The following is a 22328-nucleotide window of genomic DNA, read 5'->3' on the forward strand; positions in this document are numbered from 1 at the left end:
GGTATCACAATTTCCTCCTGTGCAGGAGGAGGAGGAGGAGATGACAGGAGTTAGCATTGTCTTCAGGAGCATGGTGCTGGTGAGGAAGGCAGCTTCACAGACAGAACAGAGGGTCAGCATTACCCTCTCACCCATCCCTGAGAGCTTAGTGAGCTGCTCCAAAAACCAGGTAGGAATCTCTAAATCTCATGCTTGGGCTGAACTTTCCTCCCAAGGACAACAGAGGGGAGATATGTTGTCTAATTTCCTAACCGCTTTTATTAGTTTTAATTCATCTTGTCCTACACACATGTCCTCCATGGGCTAGAGTAAGCTTCATTAATGAGAATAAAATAATTCACACCACAGATTCCTTTCCTACACCACTGAAATCTCTGTTATGAACACAGGGTGCTTTTCTCTACTTGAAAGCACCAGTGAGAGCTCTCTGGATGGAGCAGCACAGATAATTACATGCCCAGGACACAGATGAAAACATCATCATGATTTGGCCTTGGATGTGTTCTGCAAGCACTTTCAGAAGAAAAACAGGGACATTCCTCCTCCTAATGCATCTCATGATGAGCCTTGCTTCAGGAACACGGGAAGAAAATTCTGCCTCCATCTCTTTCAAATAAGCAAAAAACAGTGAAAGCAGTGAAAGAATGAGTTGTGCTTCCAGACAGCTGATGACAGCTATGAAAACATAACAATTTCCTTTGCAAACAGAGCTATTTGGGGTTTGAAGGTTTCACAGAAGGAGGTGAGGTTGGAAAGAGCCTCTGGAGGTCATCTTGTCCACTCCCCTGCTCAAGAAGGCCCATTTGTTTGTTCCTATGAAGGTCGCTGCTAAAGAACAATCATTTTTCTCAAATTCAAATTAAAAAAAAATAATATTAATTACTGTGTTTAATAGGAAACTATTAGCTTGCTTTTGTTAAATGAATCAACGCTTTTATTCCCTGTCTGATAAATGAGATGGAGAATCTGGTGGCTTGGAGGAGGCTGAGGTGCCCAACAACTTTTTCTGTCTCAGTTTTCACTGTCAGTTTCTTGTTTCACATCTCTCAATTCCATCAATCTCCAGGCAGGGGCTGGAGGAATGAAGTCCCACCCATCTCAGGAGAAGATCAAGTTTGAGACCCTCTGAGGGACTTGAACATCCACAAATCTGTGGAACCTGATGAGATGCTTTCCAGGATCTTGAGAGAACTGACTGAGGCAGGAGAGACATGGACCTGTTGGAGCAGGTCCAAAACAAAAAATTGCTGAGGGCTGAAACACCTTTTGCATGAAGACAGGCTGAGGTTTGGGGTTGTTCATCCTGGAAAAGAGGTGTCAGGAAGAACTTATTGCTGCTTTTCAGTACTTGAAGAGGGATTACAAGAAAGTTGGAGAGACACTTTTTGCCAAGGCCTGTAGTGACAGGACAAGGGTAATGTTCTGAACTGAAACAGGTGAATTTAAGTTGGATATCAGGCAGAAATTCTTTGCTGTGAGGTGGTGAGACCACTGGCACAGGCTGATCAGAGGAGCCGTGGGTACCCCAGCCTTGGATATGTTCAAGGTCAGGCTGGATGGGGCTCTGAATAACTTAATCAAGATAGGGGGGATTGGACTAGATAAATTTCTAAAGTCCCTTCCAACCTGAGCCTTTCTATGATACTCTACACATCCCTCTGTCTTAGAACAAAGAGCCCAAATCTTTCTGAGTAGAAGAAATTCTATGTTTGGCCTTAGCAGCAAATGCACTGCTTCTGACGCTTATCTGCTCCACACACACACAATTCCAACAAGAGGAGTGGGGATTATACTCAGGAAACATCTGCTGCAGGTGAACAGAAGTCCTTGCTCCTGTCCTTGGCTGCTCTTTCAATTTAAGAACTCAGAAATTAGGAGAATAACTTTATCCCCTCTCTTCAACTGTGAACGATCTCCACTCTCCCTCCCAGTAAAATGCTTCGAGCACAAGCACTTCAACCAACAAGTCTGAGAGCATCTCACAGCTTCGTAATTATGGTCCTCTTCCTCATGGGAGATGGTCCTTCAGGAGCAAAAAGGGATCCAAATTCATCTCTCTCAAATTGCAGGTGAGTGCTCTTGTCACTCCCATCTGAAATGCAGAACCCATCTCTTCTCCTGCTCCTCATTCTCCCACCTGGCAGACCTAATTCTGAACTGAGAGCCCTCATTGTCTCACCTCTGCCCTGAGCAAAAAGTCTTGAGTGAAGTAGAAAGTAATTTTATTTTTTTTTTGGCCATTACTCCCCTTCCTCTCTACAAAGTCAGAAAACAGAAAGAGCTCAACTTAGAAGCATAAGCAAGAAATAAAATAACAGAAACTCCACACATTTACTGAGACTGAATGGATCCAGGCACTCCTTAAGGCATTTAATTAGCAAGCCAATGTCTAATACACATTTAAACAGTGGGTCATCCATCAAAGCACACACCACACAGCAGGCTTTCAGAATAAAATGCTTCTGTAGTAAGAAATTATCCTCACACAATTGTCTTGTGGGTTTGACTCCTGCTGGGATAATATCTAGATCAATAATAGAGGAATTTTCAAAAACTACATTAAAGCCATAAAAGTCTACCCATAACAGGAGAACTCCAGAAATATATTAATAGAGCAAGCTATCTCCCTGAGACTCAGGCACAAAATGAATGTGTTAGGAAAGCAAAAAATGTAGTATTCAGGGGAAGTAAGGAAAAAGGTGATTCACCCAAACCAATCAGTGAAACAGTCTGGCTTTTTCTTTAAATTTAAAGCAGTTTTGGTAAGAGATAATCACGTATAAATACCGGTATTAGATTATCATTACAGATAATAGACCAACTATACAGACTAGAACAACTACACCTCTCCAATTACTTCCCTTCCAACATTATATTCACAAAATAAATGTTGAAAACAAAAGTTCCTCCTGTAAAGGAAAAGGTCAGAGCAGTAAAATGCCTGTAATTTACCTGAGAGATCTTTAAGGAAGAAAATGTCAACCGTCTTATGAATACCTGACATGAATAAACAGCACAGCATCAGGGACAGAGGTTGAGACAGCATTATCTGAACTTTAATTAGCCAAGAGTCCCTGAAGAGCAATAGCAGACAGTTCTAAGATTAAAGACAGATAGTACTGTACAATGAAAAATGTGATTTTTCTTAAGAATCTCATCTCCCAAACTTTCCCTTTCGGGTCACATGTTCACAATCCTGGAAGGAGGCAAGTGGAATACTAGTAGCAGAAATCACCAATAAATCAGAAAAGTCTATGTTCAGGGTTGGAGAACTGGACATGAAAAAAAAAAAAAAATCGATTTTCAGATGAAAGGATGAGCATGACCTCCCAGTAGAACCCTAACAGGAACTGGGATATGGAAGCCTCTCTCCAAAAATACAAGGCATGTTTGGCACATCAAACACTGAAAACCAGGCTGGAAAAATATTGTGCAGTCCCTCCTCACACTGGCAGGCAAATGTTCTGGCTAATTTACAATATCTGTCTCTTTTTTTCAATGACACAAAATCTCTCAGTTCTATGAATCATTGTATTGTGCCAAAGGAATGTCCTGAGAGGTCTCATCACTTCCTAAAGCCCATTGCCAGAGTTAAAAGATGGGGACTGGAAGATCTTACTAAATTAACACCACATAGGTCATTAACCAGCAAGAAACACAGATGAGGAATTTATGTGTGCCTGTTACCCATGCTGACCAAAGGAGTGTTTGCTATGTGAACTCTAAGGAATCACTTTGCGTCCATGCAAAAAAAAATTAAATTACCAAAAAAAAAGCATGTCTTTTCTTTGAAAGAAATTAGATCCCTTCTTTAAACTGTATAAAAGTCATTATTAAGGTTAAGAACCTGTTTAAATATAGTCCAGAGGAAAAAAGGATTTCAGTATGGACCTGGGTACCTCTGGACTTGAAATCCTCCTAGCTACAGCAATGATTTTTCAAACCCCTCTTCCCAAAAGACAGCAGAGCTATAGCTTAGTGGGCCTGAGGAATATTTGCCCCCACACAGCATCAATTCTCTTGCCTGGCCCTTGCTACAGCCCCAGTTCCAAACCACCCTGCAATACCACTGCACCCTTGCACTGAGATAAACCCACAGGGAGACCAGGCAGTGCTCCTGCCCCTGGTAATTTGGAGATTAGCCACCAAAAGAGTGCTAAAAAACTTCCTAGAAGAGCCTCAAAGGAGCAGAATCATTATGTAATTACCATAAATCTAAACAAAAATGGCCTGTAAATTTTAGGGGTTAAGGAGAAAAAGGATCTTAAATTTCAAGTGACATTATGCAATCAGGCCAAGATTGTTTAATTTACCACATGCTGGGTAATAGCCTGAGAAGGCTCCATGTTTCCAGAGCTGAAATAGGCTCTTTATTAACAGGGTGATTTGCAGAGAGGCTGTGGGCAGAGCTGGCATTCCAGCACATTCAGCTCCCCAGAGCACCCTCCAAACACTTCCTTCATGCTGTCTGCACTCCAGGATCTATTCAGGTTACTACAAAAGTTTTTAACAGGTGAAAAGTTAAAGCTAAATGAGTCCAAAGTGCAGACTGTCCCAACAGTGAAAACAGAACCAGAGGGTCAAGGAAACTCTCCTGTAAGAACACAGTGAGAGAAGACTCTGCCCCATGCCAAGTCTGAGTGGGAGAGAAATTCAGAGAAATTCAGGGTTCTCCAAGATGCTCAGTTTTGCTCTGTGCCCGAGTTTGCTAGAGAATTTTTGGATTATGTAAGAAATGAAAACTACCAGCAATACGTGTAAAAGGTCTGTTAAGAGTACACAAGGAGAAGAGAAGCCTCAGACAAAGTCTGAACATGCCACGATCCCAGTCTGAACTCAGCACTTCCTGAAGGTCCTTCATCCTTCCCACCCAGAGGATCTGCTCAGCTGGAGCAGTGTGTGATATGCCCTTGGGGCACAGGATGGCTTTACATCCACAAATCTTTATGTTTTGTGATCATGGCACCACCTAGGCTCCTCTGAAAATAAAAATAAGAGCAACTCTGCACCATGTTGTACCAGAAGAGCTAGATGGAGAGATCTTCAAATTATCTAATTGGAGGGTACATTAAATTCAAGCAATTATATTTCAAAATTAAAACATTCTATTGAACTAAAAACAAAGGGCACTTTTATGGCTTTTCCCTCTAATGAACTTCTCTGGATTTTAGAATGTGTTCAGGCCAATTTTCTAAATAGCTATGTTTTTAAATGCATTTAATCTCTGTTTGTATAAAAGAGTCATTACATTAGTCCATGGAAGATCATAAAAATCTTCCCTTCTGTGCCATAAATTTTTAGTTTCTGTCATTGCCTGACATTTGGTGTATGTGCTGGCAAATGATACAGCATAATTCATCCAATGTTCACCTTGTGTTTGTGAAGTTGTTACAAAAGGAGACATTCAGCTTCTGCTAAAAGGCTTGCTAAAGAGATGACTTTTGTGGCACAGATAAAAAATAATTACAACCAAGTCCTGCAGTCTTTACTCTGGAAAAATTTCCCATAAAAATCCATGAGAATCTCTGTGGGTTAAGAAAAGAGAATTCAATAACAATACGCAATTAATGGAAAGATTTTAATGGACTTCAAAAAGTCTTGGACCTGGATGCTTCCCTCTAAGTGTTTTAGCTGCAGGTAAAATCAGGAAATCAAGTTTAGTAAGAGAGAATGGAAGAACTAGGTCTTGTTCTCCACAGCAAAAGAACCTTTCTGTGTTGAGGCTACAGAACTCAGACTCCAGCTTCTGTAACCTTTTTCCATGCAAGCAGCACCTCTGCATCCAGACACCTCTGTCCGGTGCTCCTGCTGGAGGGCAGGTGCCTGAATTTGGGTCTACACCCCACACCTGATTTTTATTCAGATACTTCTGATCCAAAACCATGTAACCATGACACAGAGGTCTCAAAGTGCCTGACCACATTGTGGTTACTGCCTGAAGATGCTGCCTGTTCATCCTCCCCCCTGTATCTGTTCACAGGCAGAAAAACACCACTCAGGCCTTAGCCAGCTGCTGCTCCTGGCCAAGAAGCCAGAGGACACTTCTGGCTCTCAGGTGCATCCTCTGGGGAGAAAAAGCAACCAAGGATTTCAGGAGGACTGGGGCATGAACATGAGAATCACCTGCTTCTTCAAACCTCTGGAAAGCTTGATGGTACTGTATCAGCAATATTTACATATTATTAGACCCTGCTCAACTCTGCCTGTTAACCAATTTTTTTTGAATGGAGAAATTTAACAGAGCAATCACAAAGTCTCAACACACAGAATTGTGGTGATGTTTGAGGGTCCTCAGGATGAGGGAAGAGATGAGAATCTTGACTCAATATCATAATATAATAAATCAGCCTTCTGAAACATGATGTTAAAAGAAAATGCTATACTAAAACTACACTAAAAGAAATAGAAAGGAGACATCAGAAGGCCAGAAAAGAATGATGATAAAAAACCTGTAACAGACTCAGAGTCTGACACAGCTGGCTGTGATTGGCCATTAATTAAAAACAATTCACATGCTGGGTATACAATTCTCCAAATCACATTCCAAAGGAGCAAACATGGAGAAGCTGAAGCTTCTCAGCTTCCTAGGAGAAGAAATCCTGGCAAAGAAATTTTTCATAAAATATGACAGTGACACAGAAGAACTTTGTAAAATCATTTGCATGTGCTAAGATGAAGTAGTAAACAAAGGACTGGAAAACTTTTTCCTCCTTCCATGCCCCTTCAGCCCCTGCTAAGGTGGGGAGAGAACTTTAGTGCCAAAAAAGCAGCTCAGATGTAACCTGCTCAGGGTAGCACCACCAACACATAAACATGGCACGTGGCTAACAGGAACTGCTGGCTCCATCTGCCAGCAGCAGACGAGCTCTGGAGACCAATGTGAATTATAGCCTTTAAAAGTGAAAATAACATAGATGAGCACATCCCCATGCTTCCATCATGTGCATGGGGCATGGCTGTACCCTTATCAGTGCTCAGCACCCTGCAGATGAGAGAAGGAGTGTGGGTTTGTGAGGGTCCCCTGGATGAGGGAAGAGATGAATCTGCCTCCATGTCTCAGAAAGCGGATATATGATATGATATGATATTAATATTATACTAAAACCATACTAAAGAAAAAGAAAAGATATATCAGAAGGCTTAACATGAATGAATAATAAAAACTCGTGACTCATTTAGAGTCTGACACAGCTGGCTGTGATTGGTCATTAAGTAAAAACAATTTGCATGAAACCAATCAAAGATGCACCTGTTGGTAAGCCACCTGCAGACCACATTCCAAAGCAATCAGATAATTATTGTTTTCATTATTTTCTGAGGCAGCTTCCCAGGAGAAGAAATCCTGGTGAAGGGATTTTTCAGAAAATACAGGTTTTTTTCAGAAAATATGAAAGGAGGTCTCAGGACATGCTCTGTATTCTTGGCCTGGCTTGGTCAGGATGGGAACACAGAGACATTTTGCTGATGTCCCTGCCAGTAGCCCTGCCAGGGGGCACAGCATGATGCTGGGAGCAGCAGTGGGATGCAGCAGTCACTGTGCACACCTGGGTTTGTGTGTGAACAGCCCAGCTGGGAGCGGGGTCAGCCCACAGCTCGTTCTGCAGCACCAAGGGCAGGATTGGGTTGCCAAGACTCCCTCTGATAATCTCCATGGCAAACCCCAGCAGCTGAGCAAACAGCTGGAGAGGGAGGCTCTCCTATTTTGGGAGGGAAAGCACCTTCCTCCACCTCAAACCTACATCAGCCCCTCAGGTGAGGAAACAGGGACCTGCTTTTACACACTCTGCTGGGTCTATTAAAAATCTGCATGAAAAATTCCATGATAAGTGCTGTCAGAGCTCCATAAATGTCGCTGCTGCTGCGCAGGAGGCAGCACTCCTCTCCCAGGACAACTTAGCCCAGCAGGACCCAGCTCCTTTCATGCCACCACACTGGTGGGTCTGACCCTCTGCTGTGCCACAGTTTGCCCACAAGCCTGCTCTTCCTGCTGGAAAACTGCTCTCAACTGGAGGAAAAAAGCTCTGTTCCTGCTCTGATAGAAGTGAAAAACTTCTAAACATTAGTTTGTAAATGGTTGGTGAACAGCTGGGATAAAATTTGATTACTTTTATGTAAGCTATTAAAAATAACCTTCATTGAAATTTTCTTGGATAAAAGTTATTTCAAGCTGTAACAACCCCATGGCCTAAATGTGATCCAGCCAAATAATCAAAACACATAAAAATAAACATTCCTTTTCAGCCTAATACCTGCATTTCTGTGCACAGATCATGTAAGCTCTACAAAATGTATCTAATTGCTCAGCAAATGCTATAAAATTGTATTAATATGGGTGATTAGGATAAAAATAAAAAATTATCCCAGTTTAACCACAAGTCCACATTTCAACTTTCATTCTCACATTTCAACATGTTCTCAACTTTATAAAAATCCTGAATAAAATAACTTCTTTAGTAATTAATGCACACCTTTCACCATTTTCTCAAACAAGTGTAAGATTAAAATCCTGCATTCATGGGCATGATCCAGTCAAATAATCAAAACACATAAACATTCCTTTTAAGCCTAATACCTGCATTTCTACCTGAAGCTCTACCAAATGTATCTAATTGCTCAGCAAATGCTATAAAATTCTTTTAATATGTGTATATCTTTCGAGTGATTGGGATAAAAATAAAAAATTATCCCAGTTTAACCAAAAGTCCACATTTCACTCAACTTTATAAAAATCCTGAGTAAAATAACATCTTTGGTAATTAATCCACACCTTTCACCATTTTCAAACAAATGTAACATTAAACTCCAGCATCCATGGGCGTGATCCAGTCAAATAATCAAAGCATAAAAATAAACATTCCCTTTCAGCCTAATACCTGCATTTCTACCTGAAGCTCTACAAAATGTATCTAATTGCTCAGCAAATGCTATAAAATTGTATTAATATGGGCGATTAGGATAAAAATAAAAAATTATCCCAGTTTAACCAAAAGTCCACATTTCAACTTTCATTCTCACATTACAACACATTCTCAAATTTTCTAAAAATCCTATGTAAAATAATATCATTAGTAATTAAGCCACCCCTTTCACCATTTTCTCAAACAAGTGTAACATTAAAATCCTGTGTCCATGGGCGTGATGCTGTAAACTTAGATAAACGTGCCTTAACATAATGTGAAATTCAGATTATTGCAAGAAATTTTGCAAAGGCCATGTGGATGTAGGACTCCTGGACAGCTCCTGTCAGGGCATTAGCCTCCTATAAAACACAGCAGAGCCCTTTTGCCAAGAGAGGAGGAGGAGGAGGGTGCAGGGATGGAGGAGAGAAGCTTGGCATGGTGTGATACATTATTGGCTGCTTGACTTTGATTTCAACTTCCCCAGTCCCCAAGGCACGAGTGCATCACTTGTTATGACAGAGGCTGCTATTCCTCACAAACATTTGGAAGCACACAGGCTAATTAAACTGTGGCACTGGGGAATCTGCAGCAAATCTGCCTGATGTGCCTGCTGCTGCTGCTGAATCGCTGCCTGAGCAGCGACAGCTCCCTGTCAACTTAATATCTCTGTATTAATAACAGTAACTTAACCCAGGGGAGAGGAAAACGAACACCATTCAAACACACAAGTGGCCTGATTAGCAAAGGACAAGGGGGAAGCATTTTCTGCATCACCATGGAAACTTAAATAAAGGGCCCGTAATTACAATCTAAATTCTGGAAAGATAATGAATACATCTTGAGATCTGCAGATGTTGTGCAGCATATACATATTTCTAGCAACTTCAACTCAATTACTTCTATGCAGCATCTGTTTTACAAATCAACTTCCCACTGCTCATAACGAGGCATGTGGGATTTTTAATTTTTTTTTTCCCAGAGGAGACAGAGGGGGAAGAAGAAGGGTGACCTCTTTTTTCTGGCAAGGTATTTCAAACCACCACTATTTATTTAGAAATTTCAAACACCCAGCCAGTTACAAAGTTAGCTTACAGGCATCCAAATACACCAAGCTAAAATGCATGAAATAAATAATTCAAGAATTTGCTGCAGTGTTACCAAGTAGAAAGAATAGCTTATTTGCTCCGAGCTTACCCAAGAAAAAAAGAAATTACTGAATAAAATACATCATGCAGGTGTGAAATATAGAGGTACTGCATACATCCTGTCTGCCTGCTTGTTAAAAAACAACAACAACAAACAAGACTCATTTTGTCTGAACAATGGAAACTTCCCAAATGCCAAATTTCTGGTTTTCCTATACATTTAATGCTGCCTTTGTGCATCCACTTTTTCTTAGAGATTTTTGATTCTGCTCTATGGAAGTCAGTGAGAGTTTCAATGGGAACATCACCAAGCCCTGAAGGAAGCAGGGGTAGTAACAAAAAAATGCATTTGATCACAAAACCAAGACAATATCAGTACATCTATGCATAATGCAAACACTCAGAGCATCCCAGGAGCACTCACTGCTGTGTTCTTTGCTTCTGCAGAAGCAGTCACACAGGCCTGGCCTTAAAATTTTCATGATCAGGATGACAGAGAGGAACAGAGCTCCTACCTCAGCAAAAGCTAGAACTGTGCACAGAAAGAAAAGCTCTTCTTTGGAAAAATGGAAAGGTCTGTGGCAAACATGGGACTTGTTAAAGCTTCTCAGAAAAAGGAGGAACATTTTGTTCAGGGAGGAACATTTTGTGCAGCAGCACACGTGGAGCTGCTCCTATCAATTCCTGGGTGGCTGCAGCTCTGTAGGAGTTTTCAGTCTGGAGCTTCATCCTGCTCTTGCTGTCAGCCCCTTGAACTGGGAATTCAAATGCACAAAAGCATCAGCCTGCCTGATTTAGGCTTGACTAAGGAGGAGAGCACCTAATCCAAGCCATTCCCTTAGATCCCAAATGTGTTAAAAAATGCTGGAGCAAACCCAAGCTCCTGCACATTGGCAGGACACCCCTGACAAACACCCAGTGGTCATTTGCTGCTGAGCAGGATTGGATTTCTCTTTGCACCATCCCTGTGTGTATTCACCCCTTCCTGCCAGGTCTAACAGCCAGGGAATATTTGGTGTCCAGTGCTGAGGGTGAGGATTTCCCCCCTCTGCTGAGTGTCCACAGACAGGGCCCTGCTTTTACCTCTCCATGTCCTCACTCCATGACCAAACCAACTAGGAAGCTCCCCAAGGTGAGTTTATCTGGGTGTTTGCAAGTGGTAGAGGTGGAGAGAAACACAACTTGGAAGCCTTTATACCAAGGGATATTTACAACAAAAATAATCTTAAAGAAAAGAGAAAAAAACAGCAAAAAAGAGTAAACAGAAAAAAAAATATAAAAAATAGAAAGACATTTTTTGGTTCTAACCACCTCTACAGTGAAACAACACAGCAGTCAGAACACTAGACCCCAATTCTGTGCACAGCTGTGCAAAGAAATAGAGGACTGCCCACTGAAAACAGCATGAAAACCAGCATATTTTCCTGTTGTTTCTTTCCTACTCCCAAAATTGGACTTTAAAAATAGGGACATGGGATTCCACGTCAAGCTGGCTCTCACTGTGCTGCCTAAGGTTCTTCCATAGCTGTAAGAAATGGCAGCCAAGAGACTGAACCACAATCATCCCTGATTTTCCCAATCACCTACTTTACATCTTACATGTGGAGCAAAAATGAGTCAGGCTTCACTTATTCTACTGGGTTCTATTAGCACAGGCCCAGGATTTGTGCAGAAGTGGAAGAAAAAAGGAGATTACACACTGTAGGAGACAGTGCTAAGCCAGGAAAACCCCTGGTGTGGATGCAGTTACATCCATGAGTCAGCCTGCAGGTCCCTGAGAGCTCAGGTTGGGTGGTGTGCAGGAAACATGCAGCTGCAGAGGCAGAAAATCCCTTTCTGTCAGCAAATTTGCTGCACTGGGGACTCTGCAGGGCACAGGGGGAGCTGAGTGTGCTCTGGGGTGTGGGGCTGGAAATGGGCTCAGAAACTCAACAAACTGCTGGATGCCAATGGCTGCTGAAGTAGAAAGCACTGTGCTTTCCTTCCAACAAAAAAAAAAAAAAAAAAAAAAGAACTTTCCCCTCACCATCATTATTTCCATAACCATTTTCTTGGTGGTTTTCATACCACAATGGGTGGAATTCCTTCAGGTTACCCATCCATCATTTCTTCATTTTGTTTTTTTGGCTAGGATGTGAACTTCCTCTAATCCAAGGCAGTCAGTTCCTAAACCTCCTCCAGTATGTTTAAGGAATTTTTTTTGGATTAGGACTCTTTACTTTCAGCTAGCAGAAATCAAACTGGCCAAGGAAACATCCAGAAAACTCAGGCCACTGACTTTGCTCCTCTTTAAAGCAGTTTCACCACTCCACACAGGACCCAGGGTATGCACATAGCATTTAAACCATCAGCTTCACACCCACATGGCTTTGTTTGCTGATCAACAGTGTGGAAATGAACTCCCTCCAAAAGATGTTTGTTTGGATTTGATACAGAAAACAACTGCACTGCAACAAGGCAGATATTTATTTTCCCACTGATTTTTCTAATTGAAACTTTGTTTGCTGCCAGAGTGTTGATTCACCACAGTCTCCCCCCCCCTTTATTGTAACACCACAGCACTCCTGGGAAAATCACCAGCTTTGGGAGCAGCAGTGGGTGGGGATGTGGTGCAGCAAGGCTCACATGCTTCAGGAATGGAGTTGTCACCCAAAAGGGACAATCCTGTCCTCTGCCCCTCCCCTCTTTTATTTTGGTTTTCGTAATCACATGGCCAACTCACCTGGCTCAAATGTAACAGGGAAGGGGCTGCTGGCCCTTGTTGGAAGCAAGAGGCTGGGCTGAGTCATGGAAACAGCTCAGCTGTGTGATAGGGGAAGGATGTTATATTTCATACTCTTGTATTTCAGCTGCAGTTTTACTTCAATAAGTGGCAATTGCAAAACTCAGGCCCAAGGGGTTTGTAGCTACATTATTTATGGCAGTAATTCTAACCCCCAAACTGACCTTGAGACACAGAACTCCAGCAAACCACAGGGCTCTCATTAATCCAAACTCAGGGCTTCCTCTCCAGCACCACCAGTCTCATTATTTGCTAGAAAATACTCCCACAACAATTATGCTGTATGGACTGTGCAGGTTTGAATCCCTCTCAGCCTGAGGAGGTAAATTCCTCCCAACATCCAGCTTGGGGGCAAAGTCCTCATGAGTCCCTCCAGGGATGCTTCATCTCACAGGGGTTCTGAGTTCTCGAGTCAGAGAAGCACCTGCCTGGACATGAGGGAACTTTCAGGTGATGCAGTGATGCCATGAGTGCAGCAGCTATTTTCATGGTCAGGGGAAGGGATTTTCTATAGATTTGGCTATGGACTGATTTAAGATTCAATCCAAGCCATTCTTGTTGGTCTGCAAATAGGTACTGAGGAAATGTCCCTAAGTCCATCTGTAGAAACTGAATGAGAATCACACAAACAGCATCTGTGGAGGGACAGCCCAATCACACCTTCCTCATTACCTGCAAGACCCCCAAAGCCCAACAGTGACATTCCCTGGCTTTAAAACTATACAGTTTTACCTCCACAACTGTAATCTCCATATTGCAGAAAATTACTTTTCCTCTTGGTTACAAAAACTACTTGAGGAGTCTGTGAGGCCACTCCAGGTCATTACAGCAGCCAAAAATTACCTGGGCACAGGGAAGTCATATCCACACCCCTGTCTGACAAAGGGTGAAGATCAACACCAGCTCACCTTTTGGCAGAGTGATCCCATCTTATATAAGCTGTAAGCTTATTATTATTATTAATATTATTATTAGTGGGTTTTGTGTTGTAAAGCATTGCAAGGAGAGAACAGGGATGGATTACCTGTGCTTCCACCAAGCCTCTGTGTAGCATTCACATTCTCTGAAAAAATTCCTTTTCCCAGGATTTTTCTCCTAGGAAGTTGAGAACCCCAGAGAAAAAGGAAAACAATTCTTATCTCATTTGCTCCTCCTGTGTTTTGCTCATGTAGAATGTGTTTGGAGATTGTTTACCCACAGGTGATTGCTTCATTGGATTCTGCTGTGAGTTGTTCTGACTTTTTGGCCAATTGGGGTCAAGCTGTGTCAGGGCTCTGGAAAGAGTCAAGACTTTTCATTTTTTGCTTTTTAGCATTTAGTAAGTATCTTTTCTGTATTCTATAATATAATATAATATCATATCATAAAGTCATAAATTAGCCTTCTGAGAACATGGAGGCAGATTCATCATTCCTCCCTGCAAATACAACACCCCTGCAGGCCAAGCTGGCAACAACTGCAACAGAAAAGAAAAACCACACACACACAAAAAAAAGACAAACAGTAGTACTGTTTGTGTCAGCACACAGAATTACTATGTTCCAGCTCTGCACAGAGTGCTGCTAGTATTGCCTGCATGTCACCTCCACCACAACACAATGAGATCATTCACACCTGCCTCGCCTGTAGTAGGAGAGGGAAGGTGAGGAGGCAGGGTTTCTAGGAGAAAGGCAGCATTTCCCAGATGCTGCCAAGATGCTGTTTATTGGTAAATGAAGTCTCTTGAGTCCTAAACAACCTTCCCAGAGGAAGATAGAGTCGCAACTGCCATATGGAGAGTGGGATGAGGATGTCACTTAGCGAAATGGATCAGAAAATACATGCACAAACACACACGCTCACACACAATTTGTTCTGTAACTGCACAGAATGGCAAAAGCCATTTCATCCTCTCAAATAAATCCTTCTCTATACAGCTTATGCAACCTTCTAGATGACAAGAGCAGATGACAAGTGCTTCTGAACAGAGCATCCTTCCCCATGCCCCCAGGGAGATGGGCACAAGGCAGTTCTGCCCACCAGACAAGGAACTTGGTGAAAACCCAAGCCTCTGATCTCCTGTGGCCTGACAAAGACACTATGCCTGAAATCACTGATTGAGGATGAGCAACAATGCTGACAGGCCCAGTGAAAACCCAAACCCCTGATCCCCTGTGGCCTGACAAAGACATTGTGTCTAAAATCACTGACTGAGGATGAACAGCAAGGCTGACAGGCCCAAGACAGTGCTGGCAATGGCACCACCTTTGAGAAATTGTGGTTTGAACCACTGTTTGGCTTCACTTCCCCAGCTGTAAAGCTGACATGCCACAATCCACCCTCCTTCTGGGGCTCTTGTGTTTTCTCATCCCCACTCACGTGTGACATCCTGCATGAAGATCCCTCATAATCTGAAAATCTGAAGAGACAGAACTGCAAAGGAATACTTTAAATACAAGTAGGAACATTGTACCACCTTCTCAAGGACAAAAGTCTGTGCACAAACGCTTGGAGTGGTTCTGAATTTCCCAGAGAGAAAGAATTCAATGCAAACTCACGTCTGCACTTCACTTCAGAAAGCCAGGGCTGGCATCACATTCTTGAGAGAGCAGATGCTGTCCCCAGTCACGTTTGTGCTTCGTCCCACTCGAGCTGCCAGGAGCATTTTCTCTGAAGTGTTTTTGTCCACTGTCTGCCTTTGCTTTCACCCCCTTATTCTTCACGGTGGTATTGATTCAGTGCAGCCTCTTTGAATGTCCTTCTTGGAGTACAGGCAGTGATTTTTATAGGGTTACATTCTGACTAGAACACTGGCTGGCTCCATACCCAGACAGGTGATAAAATTCATAAACACTTCACTTCTCAATGTGGAGACTAGCCATCTATCTATTTTAGTCTCAAGTTCAAGCAGAAATTTAATTTATCACATAATCAACATCATCTTCTTAAGGGAATTCTTTGCTATATGGGTTTATAGGACCTAATGAAAAACTCACTTCTTGCCTAGGATTTCCTGCCTGTATGAAGGGTCATTTACTGAGGTCAGGAGTATTCATATAGAGCAGAAAGAATAATTTCCTTTACTACAGAAATTACTGGCAAAAATCAATGACCCCTGTTAAGCTGGAGGCCAAGGTAAGTAAATGCAATAGTGCTCTCTAGATTTAAAAACTCCCAGAGCCTCAGAGGTGTGCTTCCCCTCACACACGTGCTGAGGAAAACTAGCCAGCCATCCAGAGAGGGGCTGTCACACTTCCTAGCATTCCAAGGCCACAAAAATTATCTTAGTGCAACTGGAATGCAGCCTTTAGCTGGCACGGAGTTGCCCAGTTGATGGAGGAGAAGAAATCTCTAAGGACTTTTTGCACTGGAAGTGCCGTGCTCACCTATCCATTACAGCAGGGCTGTGAGCAGTGCCAGACAGCCTGGGAGACTTCCACCCCAGCACTCACTCCTGCAAAAATAGTTCAGCTCTCACTCAGAAGGCTCAGCTCTGCCTGTCCCTGTGCCTTTTCAGGGCAGTGTCTGCTGAAAATGAGAACTTAGTGGTCATTTGGCTTTTTGTTTGCAAAGGACAACACCCCAGGGGGAGAAGCAGGCTGAAGCCCTTGCTTTCAGTGCATACTCATTGCTGTTATTCACTTTTTCCATTATTGCTGTTTTTCCCTTTTAGATTCATGCTGGGAAGCAGAAGCACTGGCCACCTCTACCCTTCTACTTGCAGTGCACTACTTTCAGATGTGGTTTCTTGCTTTTCTGTTTGTTAGTTTGGATTTTCTTTTTTCAATTCTCAAGCCAACTGTGCAGTGATGGATCTGGCAGCCACCCCCAGTCAGCTGAGCAGCAGCATCCCAGCCATGGGGGGATGCAAAGCAAAGGTTGCTCTCTCCCTGCTCTGTGCTGTGAGACAGCTCCTCTGCCACAGACACTGAGGTTAAACAATGGACAAGGCTCTGAGAGAGTGAGTTCATCTGTTCTGCAAAATTCACAGCTACAGGGTTTGCCACTGGTGGCAGCAATCTGCACACACAGAAGGCTCTGCCTTGCCATCATTGACTTCTTAAGCCAAACATCTGGCACTGCAATAATTCCTGCTGAGCCACCTTCTCAGTATTAAACTGTGGATCAAAAGCATACAAAGTAAAAAAAAAAACCAAACTTCCTTGCATTTGTTTGAAAACTTGCTACAACTTTCCTACCATCATTTAATTGCAGAGCAGCACAGGGCAGCACCCAAACCTGCACCCCATGATTAACTTGCCTCATGGTGTCTAATGGACATTTGACTTCAAAACCCAAGAATTTCATTGCTCAAGCAATTTATTAGGTCCCTAAGCCTAAAATAGGTTTTCAGTAATATGTGTGCTGCTTCAGAGTCTAAGAAAATCTACTCTGGGAGCCAGGAAACATTTCCTAAGAGGCAAAAATGGAATCAAAACCATATTTGATAAAAAGGAGAAGGAGTAATGATGGTTTTTAACTACAGTGTTATTGTATTTCATCTCAGAAGCATGCTGTCAGTTTAAGAGAAGGGAACATCTATTGGATTTTGTTTTGCATCTCTTCTAACACAAAATTATTCTCACCTAGGGCTGCAGGGCTTTTCCCCCCTAAACCAAATAAACTATATATTGGAATGACCTTGTAACAGGTTTCTGTGGCTCTTTAATCACCAGAGGCTGCTAAATGAAGCATATCTATTTTCTCTGTTACATTACTATTGGCAACCAGGTCTTCAGTAAGTGCCCAGAAATATTTCCATGGCAACAAAAAGCATTCAGCATTGCTACTGTTTTGTGCCAATTTAGCTTTAAAATATTCTATTGTGGAGAGAAATATGGTACATTAAGTGAAATAAAGTCAAGATGCAATGTTCTGAAAAGAATACAAGGATAAACAGGAAATACGTATTTTGCAGAAATGAGGGGGGAGAAACCTGCCAAATGGGAGGAAAAATGTTCAAAGCTCATTTTGATGCTACTGAACAGCTTTGCTGAATGTCAGCAAGTCCACGTGTCACTTACATTGTCACTTAGGGTTAGGTAAAAAGCTAACAGAAATAAGGATACCTCCAACATCTTCTCTTGATCATTTTAATCCATGACAGAAATTTTAAGTTGCCAGGGTATTACAGCCTCTCTGCATGTCTAGGTTACCATCAGAAGAGTTCACACTCTTGATGTTAGACAATGAATCTAAAGGAAAAAGAGGAAATAAAGAGCTGAAAAATAAAACACAAAGAGCACGTGTGTTTTGGAAGTGAAAGTTCACTTAGAAGAGCAAAACGAGTTCTTCCACATCAAAGGGTCTGGGGAAGACATTTTCAAATCACAGTTCAGCACTTTCTCTCCCATTATACAACTTAGTTCTGAGAGAAAAAGGTATCAGTTCCCAGCCCTGTAACCCTCAAACAGCCAGCTTTTGTGACTATGAAGTCTTGAGACCATTGGCTGGCCCTTTGTGCAGCACATAGCAGAGATAAAAAGATTAAAGTCTGTCTGAGACCATTTGGAATGACATTCCCTGAGGTGTGAAAAGCTGAGCAGTGCTCCCTAAAGTGCCTGGTGCGCAAGCAGAGAGCTCTAGGAAGCGGCACTGTAGGTGCTGGGGGCTCCATGGGACCAACCTTCCAGCCCACAGTGGCTCCAGGAAGGTTAGGGAGAAGGAAAGCCAAAAAATATAGAGAGAGTCAAACAGCAGCTTGACCAGGACCTGCTCTTATCTGGGAGAGATGTCCAGAGGGACCCTCCCTTGAGCTGCAGGAATGGGTCACTCTGGCATCTGTCTGTCACTAAGTCCCTCAGCAGGAAACTCCATCTGGTCCATTACCCACCCCTCAGAACCCTCCTTCTCAGCAGTCCTTGCAGGTGACAAAAGCTCTGACCAGGACAGCAGCTCCTTCCTGGGCTCCATTTCCCTGAGAGCTCACCAGCTTTCTTCTACCTACTGTGAGCAAGGGACAGAGACAGGGAGCTGCCCTGGGAATGCTGCCTTTGGACCTGGCTGAGCCCCAGGATTTGCTGTGGGTTGCTCCAACAGCCCCTCCTGAGGCTCAGGGCTGCAGGCTCTGCAGGGGACAGGTTGTGCCCTAGGACAGTGCCACTGTCATATTTTCTGAAAAATCCCTTCGCCAGGATTCCTTCTCCTGGAAAGCTGAGAAGCCTCAGAGAAAAATGAAAACAATAATTATCTGATTGCTTCTCCTGTGTTTTGCTGCTTTGGAATGGGGTTGGAGATTGTTTATCTAACAGGTGGTTTTTTGATTGGTTTCGTGTGAATTGTTTTGACTTAATGACCAATCACAGTCAGCTGTGTTGGGACTCTGGAAGAGGTCACGAGATTTTCATTGGTATCTTGTAAAGCCTTCTGTAAGTATCCTTTCTCTATTCTTTAGTATAGTTTAGTATAGTGTAATATAATATAGTATAGTGTAATATAATTTAATATAGTGTAATATAATATAGTATCATATCATAATAAATTAGCCTTCTAAGAACATTGAGTCAGATTCATCAATTCCTCCTTCATCCTGGGGACCCTGAAATTACCACAGGACAGCACTGGTCCAGGAGGATCCACAGCCCCAGCACCCCCTGAATGGACACTTTGTACCCTGTTCCATGACTTCTGTGCCCACACTGGTCACCCAGTCCAAGCACACACACAAACCCACCCTGCAGCACTGGCTCAGTGCCTGTGGACAAACCCTGGGGCAGGATATTGCCCAGGCAATGCACAGGGGCACCAGAAGGGAGGGACTGGGCTCCAAGAGATTCAACTCTGAGATCTTTAATCTGAGAACTGGCAATCTTTCATTTGGAATACTAAACAAGCAGTCCCAGTTTGGGAGGCAGAACAGCTAGACCAAAAGAGCTTTTTAATTATTTACTCCCTGGCCATAACAGAGTGAGAAATAGCAATAAAGAAAAGAGCTAATTTTACAGTCATTAAAGAGCACCATCAAGGTTTATACCCTCTCAGTCTGATACTCCTGTTAAATACAAAAACAAACAGGCTGATCTTCCACAGTCTGCACAGAAAAGGCTAAATATGTAAGACTTCCCTAGAAGCCAAGAGTGACGAAAAGCTCCTGGTCATAATAAAACAGACATTTTCAAGAGTATTTACCACCTGCTTAAAAAAAATAAATTATATATTTGAAGCCAAATTCTGTAGATCCTCAGTGAGCCTCAAGTTCTTCATCAGCTCCATATTGCAGAACCCAGTTCCCCCATCCTCTTTCCACCCTCATTGCCATTCCTAGGATGTTTGCTAAGAGCAGCTTTGTGCCAACAAGACCTAAGGATGGTGTCAGCAGGACTGAAGCTTTCCTGGGTGTAGTCAGGACCTGTGTCACCATCAGACCTCTGTGAGCCAGGAAACCTCCAGCCACACTTGTGGTGACCCTGAGCGAGTACAAGTCATGTGGCTGACACTCAGTCCTGGGCACAATCCCCTGACAACACTCCTGCTGTCATTTAAAGATCACAAGTCATAGTTAGGCCTATTTAAAACTGAAAATATCAAACTCAGTTCTCCTTCCCATAATCTCCTGCATGCTGTCTCTTCAGTCTTGTTTGAAAAGCCTGTGGGGGCGGTGGGAGGGGAGGAAAGTGATTTGGGAGCCTTTCATCCATAAAATCATGAGATACGGCTGGCTTTTTAGTACAGCATTTCACAGCACATGGCACAGTAACATCTTGAGATTCCTGGCACAAAGAAACAAGGTTTGAGATTACATATATATATAAAAATATATATATATATATATCTTTAATAGCAATGACGCAAAGGCAGATGGTTCTCAAAGCGAAGGCTTAAGGCTAAACACCCCCTTTGAAGGGTCCTGCTACCAAAAACTGAACAGGGAGGGAAGCAAAATACTCCTTGCTACAGCAGCAGGGCCTGACTGCCTTCTAATACACAGGATTGTCCTCTAATACACAGCATTTTACCCCAGAGATCTCCAATTCTTTCAATGAGATTAGTCTCACAAACAAGGGAAGGGTTGGAAAGATTATTTTTTTTTCTTTGGGATTTGGGGAGTTTTATTTTAGCTGTGGGAAACAGAGACAATACAGAACATACTGAGCAGATTAGCAAATAATGAAACCAACAGCAGCAAGGAAAAGCGTGGGTAATGCAGTCAGGGTGGTGCCAGCTGCTTACCTGCACAGCGTGCCATGCCACTGGCACTGTGCAAGGAGCCCCCCAAGCTGAGGCTGTGCTCATGGGCTCCCATCCTCCAGGAGGGCTCACCTTCTTCCTCAGCAATGGGGGGAAGCCGATCAGGAGGCTGGAGATCCTCACTCATCCAGTAGGATCCATTGGCTGTCAAGGTCCTGCTGCTCTCAGTGCATTGCTCTGGCAAGGTGCTGGTGGTTTTAACCCCTTTGTGCCTCTGTGGATCCATGTCAGAGCCTTGAGGGAGGTTTTGTGAAGCAAGATCAGGGCCTCCAATGTAGCTGTCATCTCTAGGGTAGAAATAGTCCTCATCCCAAAGGTCCAGGTCCTGTTCATCATCTAATTCCTCAGAATAATCCTCATAAACTCCTCCATTATTCTCCAAGTCCTGGGTCCTTTCTCCTTCTGGCTTCCGACCCACTCCACTCAGATTCAGCAGAGAGGCAGATATGGAGTCTCCTGCTTGCTGGATTGCTTCATATACTTGAGACATCCAAGTAGACAGTGGCTGGAGGAAATTGTGAGCAGCCTCAGAAGCCATGTTTAACACTATGCCAGTGTCTGGTGATCAGTTGTTCAGCTTTGCCAGCATGTCACTTACAATTCGGGGAGCTACAGAATAAGAAATTACTGTAAATTGCTTGTCCATCAACACCTGTCGACACACTATCTATGTGAGATGACTAGAACTGAGAGGGGGAAATGGAAAAAGCACTTCTATCCATTGAGAATACTACCAGAAATCCAGAAATGATGGACAAATTGCCCATATTCCTGCAGAGATCTGGAAAGCTTTTATTCAATTGCTAAACCTAAGATAAAAATAAGAACACAGACCCTTGGAACACAAGCAACTTTTTGAAGTGCACACGCTCTGATTACAGCTGTCAACAGACCTGGGGAAAAAAGGTAAAAAACAACATGTAATCAAAAATCTCAATTAACCTCCTGTCCCAATTTCTTTAGCATTAGCATGAACAGGTGAGAAAACTGAAGGGAGGATAATTTGCGGAGAATTATGTTCTGAATGATGAAAATGACGGGCCTACATCTTGCAGTAGCAGCCCATGGCAGACAAGCATCTTAAATGCTTTGCTCCAGAAAATCTATGAAGAAACTCTCTCTGCCCATAGCCCAGAGCTGTTTTGCCATTCACAGAAATGAAAAAAAATAAAGCCAAACAGAGGAGGTGTAATATTACAGGTACAAAATTACTGAGAACAGAAGCAAGTTAACAAAAGCATTGGTGTCATCTCTAGATGATGCTTCTCAAAATTCATCTAAACTCTAAATAAAAACATAACTTGCAGAAAGTTAGCATGCCTTTTTGCCCAATAT

General features: G+C 42.8%; 1 protein-coding gene across 18 annotated transcripts in view; it reads right to left on the reverse strand.

Annotated features, from left to right (window-relative positions):
* Positions 1–22328, reverse strand: part of SYT16 (synaptotagmin 16) — a 114058-nt gene that overhangs the window by 21821 nt on the left and 69909 nt on the right. For 13 of the 18 annotated variants that reach the window (XM_074543947.1, XM_074543948.1, XM_074543944.1 and 10 more), the window contains one exon: positions 20976–21602. The exons of 1 other annotated variant lie outside the window; for it this stretch is intronic. In XM_074543947.1, the coding sequence (XP_074400048.1) occupies positions 20976–21531 (556 nt within the window). In that variant the 5' untranslated portion in view covers positions 21532–21602. Of the gene's footprint in view, positions 1–15364; positions 15647–17875; positions 18002–20975; positions 21603–22328 lie in introns of those variants that run through there. 4 more of the 18 variants (XM_074543952.1, XM_074543951.1, XM_026796223.2 and 1 more) reach the window with 4 other exon arrangements.

Source organism: Zonotrichia albicollis, chromosome 6, assembly GCF_047830755.1.
Source record: "Zonotrichia albicollis isolate bZonAlb1 chromosome 6, bZonAlb1.hap1, whole genome shotgun sequence".
Lineage (NCBI taxonomy): Eukaryota > Metazoa > Chordata > Aves > Passeriformes > Passerellidae > Zonotrichia > Zonotrichia albicollis.